The sequence below is a fragment of the Perissodus microlepis genome, chromosome 10, assembly GCF_051167445.1.
Source record: "Perissodus microlepis isolate ML-2025 ecotype Zambia chromosome 10, ASM5116744v1, whole genome shotgun sequence".
In the NCBI taxonomy this organism is placed as follows: Eukaryota; Metazoa; Chordata; class Actinopteri; order Cichliformes; family Cichlidae; genus Perissodus; species Perissodus microlepis.
In genome coordinates, this window is record NC_140470.1 from 11,588,691 (window position 1) to 11,594,690 (window position 6,000).

Here is a 6,000-nt window from a genome sequence, read left to right on the forward strand (position 1 = left end):
AAAATAGAAATGTGTCAAATCATAATCATCACATTCATTTGCTACATCGACACCTGCCAGGCAAGCGGGGCATTATGCAATCCAGACTACTATAATAAGAATTGTGTAGTTTGGTGCATTTTCAAGCAAATTCCTTAGTCACAAACTGGCCTGGCTGGTCTGCATAATGAGCTGCTAACTGGTCTTTTTTCAACAGGAGAGTACTGAGCTAAGCTTGCATCAGCTTATCTGGCTGAAATTAATCCTCCTGATTATCAGCTTTCTTCTTCTTCTTATCCTTTAAGAAAAGCCTTAAGCTTCTTTCAAAAACAATGGGTTCAGGTTTAGTCAAAGTCAGTTGCGGCTGTGGACAAACTCTTTGTAGTTTGTGCTTTAACCCTGATCCGGACAAGCCGAGCGTGTAATATTCATCTCTTCCTCCACAGCAACTGCTGAAGTGCCCTTGAGCTGAGCACTGACCCCACAGCTGCTTCAGTGTAATTGCTCAGCAGTTGACAGTGCAAGGTTGTAGTCAAACCGGGCAGTGTCAAGGTGTGAGCGTGTGAATGTGTGTAAACCTGCATCCGCCTGCAGCTTCTCCTCAAGGCTGCTCCAATCTGGTCGTCGGTGAGAGCTGCTAACGCTCACCACCAACCACATGACCCCAACAGCATTTAATATGATTGAGAGCCTGGGATGTAGTTGTGTTCGTGCCCTTTCTTTTTCTTTTCTTTTTTTAAGCTCTACTCTCACTTTATTAGGTTCCTCAGACATCTCTAAGGCAGCTGACAGAGTTTGGAGAGCTGCAGCTGATCCTCAACCGTGATGTGTGAAGCAAAGTTGGTGAGACAAAAGATAACAAATTAATTCTCCAGACAGAACTCGGTGCCCTACATGGCAGTCGAGGGACTGGTAGACCAAATATGAGACATTCTTACACTTTGCAGCTTACTATTGAGTGCATCAGCAAACATCAGCAACATCAGCAAACGGCAAACATCTGCACCTGGTTTGGGAACAGCACCAAGCAGGACAGACGAGATCTGCAAAGAGTGGTGCGCTCAGCCGAACGCATCATTCAATCAGAGCTCCCTGACCTGCTGTCCATCTACACCAAGCGGTGCAAGACCAAAGCTAGGAAGATTATGATGGACCTCTCCCATCCCAACAATGGACTCTTCTCACTGTTGAGGTCTGGGAAGCGCTTCCGCTCCCTTAAGGCCAAAACAGAGAGAATGAGGAGGAGCTTCTTCCCCCAGGCTATTCGGGCCCTGAACCAGGTGTAGGACTGGACTCTCCCACACACGTCACTATAAGGCTGGACTCTCACACACATCACATCACCACACGCACCACCACACATTTCCTATAATCCTATAATTCCTATAATTTATAATCTTTATAATCTTTATAATCTCTTCTGCTATTTGCACATTCTTTACTGTAAATTCCTAAGTTAATTTGTAAATTTTGTAGTAACCTGTAAATTGTAAATATTGTAAAACTTTTTTTCTGTCATTTAATGGTCGGGCATTGTACAGCTACAAGCATTTCACCCCCATGTCATACTGTGTATGGTTGTGTGTGTGTGACAAATAAAATTTGAATTTGAATTTGATCATGTTTGCAGAGATGACTATATGGATTAGAGAATGTTACAGCTGATACTGTGGGCTATTTATCCATCAGAGAGAGAAGATAGAAGAGTCTGCAGCACTATAAAGCTAGTAGACACTAATGTGATATTTAAAGTCGCTATAAAAGGACAAGTGACATTCAAACTCACCTGAACATAGATAAATAGAGAATGTGCCAACATTGTTAAACTCCTGTAAAGTGATGTCTCCTTATTCACCTTTGTAAATACAGCTCATCTTTTTTGTGTTTTCAATTCTATTTGTCTGATTCCACAACTTTTTGTTTTACAGTCACAACCTTTTAATGCCCACTCTTCCAAATTCATTTTTTGCACAGTCCCTAATGGAAGCCCTTCATCCTATACTCCAACAAACACGGTGGCAGTGCTTTTTGGGGGGGTTTTCCTGTGCACTTTCAAGCACATTCATCCAAGTTCTGCTCATCAGCTTCTCTGGAATTACTAAATTTTAAAAAATCAGTTTGGCTAATTACGGGCCATCAAGCTCCATAATCCAGCCGGTGAATTTTGGATGCTATGACTGAGGAGTTTGAGTATTAAGCCAGACACTTGGCAGGTGTCTGTGTTTATTCATACGCCATTTCCAGCTCATAAACATCTGTGTCCTTTTTTTGGAATGGCCTACCAACGAGACTATTAGAGCAAAAATGATGTGATGTACTCCGCGTGTGTTTGACTGTTTGAGTGTTTTTTTAGCCCTGAACTTGCAGCACTTTTTATTCCAATCTGAGAAAAAAAATAGTACTAAAACAGGAATGTTTCTTATTGTTCTTGTGCAGAGAAAGGCAGTGGTACAGTGCAGAACTACTCACAGGCATGTGTGACGGAGAAACTGTTGGAGGACTCCAGGTTGTCAACGTTGTAATTGAGGTGGAAGGGTTTCTCTGTCACATTCTGGTTGGTGTTATACAGCTGGACAGCAAACCTGAAGGCGCTGTGTTCCTGCACTGTGGAGCGCATGAACAGTCCGCCTACGGGAAACAAAATGTCACATAAGACAGCGCTTTAATTAGTCCATCCCCAGCATGCATAACCCTGCGTTTGCTCTATCTCGAATCCCACTAAAAAGGACGGCAGGCTGACTGCGTGATCGCATTATATCAGAGGCTCGTACGTAAGTTAATTTCAATGGAAGAAAAAAAAAAAAAAAAAAAAAACAAGAAAAAATGTGTAATACATTGTCACACTAAATAATGCGCCATAATTCTCATTTTGACAAAATTATATAAATTCATTTTTTTAACAAACCGCCCACAAAGACGCGCAAAATCCCAGTTTAGGTTGGTAAGAAGTGAAGTTGGCAACGAATTAAGCAAAAAACAAACAAACAACAACAACAAAAATAAAACCTCAAGCAGTGACTAATTGAGACTTAAAGAGTGGTGTCCTATTTAGACTGTGGTAAGTGTTTTTAAAATGAATTTGTAGTCAGTGCATCCCATTGAACTTACCGATGTTGATTTGGTTTGGAAAGCCTGCCAGCGAGTGCCCCAAAGAATTGAGTAAAAAAAGGACTGCCGCTATTGTGCGATGCCACATTTTCTCCGAAAACTGGAATCAGCTCCTGGTCTGTGTGTGACAGAGAGAAAGAAACAGGGAGAACCATGTACACGGGCTTGTTCGCAAAGAAATCCACAAGATGCGGCAGGTCTCTCTCTCTTTCTCTCTCACTCTCTCACTCACTGTGTGCACCCACGTTGAATTTGTGCCAGCGCAACTGCAGCGCCAGCCCTCTGCTGCTGCTGCTGCTGGAAATCTAAAGCCAGTGTTTTATCTCAAAGATGGAGGTGGTGGTGGTGGAGGAGAGAGGGGGGGGGAGAAAGCGGATCTACGGGTCCCTACTGTGGATAAAGACCACTGAAATGGGCCAGGGAGAGTGAAAGAGGGGAGGGAAAGACAGATGGGGAGGGAGGGGAGCCGGGGTGTCGGGGGGTTGGGGTGGGGGGTAGACGTTTATCAAACTTGGTCTGACGTTGAATTATAATAAGAGCGGCCTCCCGTCTTCCTCCGCGCGTCACTGCAGAGTTGGTGTGTGAGGCGGTGCAGTGTCTACTGGCTTTGGTGTGTGTGTGCGTGTGTGTAGGTGTGCACACACTGACATGCGGTCTGTATGGATCACCAGTATATTGCTGACTTGTGCATGTGTGCATGTGCTGTGTGTGTCTGCATACAGGCCATGTAAGCATGCTATCTATTCATCTATGGTATCCCTTCCTATTGTGTTCACATGTGTGGGAGTATGCGTGCAGCATTAGTCCAGCACAATAGCAGCATAATCCGAGGCTGTCCCCTGCAGGTGTTTGAGAGCAGGAACAGTAACTGTGGGCACTAATGCTCTGATTTATCACTGTTTAATCACCGGCTGCCAAGGTGCCTAACTAATGCTATATATTAGAACCCTAATTGACTTACTTGTGTTAGTGATTTGGATTCCTGCTCATTTTTTTCTGCGAAAGTGAACAGCTGATGCAAAGGGGAACAAGGCAGAAGCAACAGCATCATTTGTGGGAGGTGATTGAAATTAGGGTCACTTAAGATAAAATCTAAATGAAAAAGGCAGTGACAGAAGCATAAAGTAGCTCATATTTTCTCCCCTCCAAAATCATTTGTGTGTCTAATCCATCACCGACACACAGGAATAGGTCCTACTAGCATCAGCATATTTACATTTTGCAATTGAGTGCACATTACTGAGATATGCAACAAGGCCATCTCTTCTGGTGAAATGTCTGTGCTCCATGTTTAATGTTCATTATTATGCATTCAGGCAGCCCGTCTTACGCTGGTCAGTTCGAAGAAAGTATACTGCACTAGCTAGGAGGACTCTGACTCACACAACACAAAATATGATAAGATGCTAAAACTTTAACTATTATACTATATTTATTTTATCTAATTCACACCAGTTTTTGTCTTTTAAAACTGCCTGTATCTCAGACAGACAGTAGGGGGGAAAGGAAAGCATCAGTTTAGACAGATCTTTGAGTTTTGAGCCCCAGTATGTTAGTTCAACATGGTCCATCCAATTACTTCACCATCCGCCTCGGCATAAGCCATGACAGAAATGGGAATTATTGACAAGGGAGAACAGTATCACGGCACCAGCGGGGGAAACCTGAAGCCATAGCCGGGTTATCACTGCCCTTAAAACTTAATGATGTCAACAAACCCACTGCTAATCTCAAACATGCTCCAGTAATGAAGACAGAGTTCTCCTAAAGCAGTTGTGCTTGCTTTGGAGTTAACTCTGCTAACGCAATGTTACTTCTTTTTGTTGTTTTACTGTTTCTCATTTAGAACATCACAGCTCCGTTCACTACCATCTAAATCAGTGTTTGCAGCATCTATGGTTTTACCAAATATTAAAAACACACAGTAAACAACTAAATAGCTGCCTTTTACAGATTTCTTTCATTTCTTTTATATTACAATGCTGTGCTGTGTAATTTCTTTCTGCACTGCACACTGCAGCACCCAGCACGAATGTGATTTTAATCTATTGGAATAGTTATTGAACTCTTCTGCCTGAACTTCACTCCATTTAATCATTTATCTATTTAAAGACATTAAAGTTAAATGGCTTAGGATTAGCTGAGCAGCAGAATGTGTTCTATGTGTGTACATACTGTGTGTGTATGTGTGCACCAAGGCTGGAGAAAGCATTAAAGCTCCCTAGTTAGACTGCTGCACAACCAGCGCTGCAAAAAAACAGAAAGAAAAAAGCAACAGTGTCTGTGCTTATTGATCTGGATGTGATTTAATGCTTGGCATACAACTACGATCTTTAACAGGACGCAGCGAGAACAACTGCACTATAATTAAGTTCAATTTCACAAACAGTCTGTCAGTATAGCGTGACCTTTTTTTTCAGATACACGCCAGTGTTAGTTTGTCATTTGCAGAAATGCATTCACTGCCACTTGAAAAATTATGCAATTAGTTTCAGTCCACTTAAGCATGAACTCAGATTGAGTGAAATTCTTGCAAAACACGTACCCGTCCAAAGTGTTGGTCTATCACCAGCTGATGGGCACAAAGGGCAGCTTGTTGTGCAAATCTTAATTCTTCATGCTGTTGAATGAACGGGATAAGGGATCCTGCAGAGATTACTGGTGTGCTGGGTTCGGTGCCCTCGTCAGGGATGTTAAAGGTTTATTAATATTTTCTTGAGCCCTCCCCTCAGCTCTTTACAGAAAACACGGCACACTAAAGTAAAGCATGACAAGATAATAAAGAAGCATTAAATTGGTTCCATTTAAACCTCAGTGACTTAATGGGATTTCTAAAATGAGCCGATATATGCACTCTAATAAAAATCTGACAGAGACAGAACGCCGTTTCCATTTCATGTATTAAAAAGGTGC

General features: G+C 42.3%; 1 protein-coding gene across 7 annotated transcripts in view; it reads right to left on the reverse strand.

Moving 5' to 3' along the window:
• The window catches only part of LOC146378864 (glutamate receptor 3), a 77,808-nt gene extending 74,336 nt beyond the window's left edge, over positions 1-3,472 (reverse strand). For 3 of the 7 annotated variants that reach the window (XR_014801527.1, XM_084941973.1, XM_084941970.1), the window contains exons 1-2: positions 3,088-3,472; positions 2,449-2,607 (exon numbers count right to left, since the gene is read on the reverse strand). Coding sequence is in view for 6 of the 7 variants with exons in the window: in XM_084941973.1 (XP_084798099.1) it covers positions 2,449-2,607; positions 3,088-3,175 (247 nt within the window). In the remaining variant the exon portion in view is untranslated. The remainder of the gene's footprint in view (positions 1-2,448; positions 2,608-3,087) is intronic. The other 4 variants (XM_084941968.1, XM_084941969.1, XM_084941966.1 and 1 more) reach the window with 2 other exon arrangements.
• Between the last annotated feature and the right edge of the window lie 2,528 nt (positions 3,473-6,000).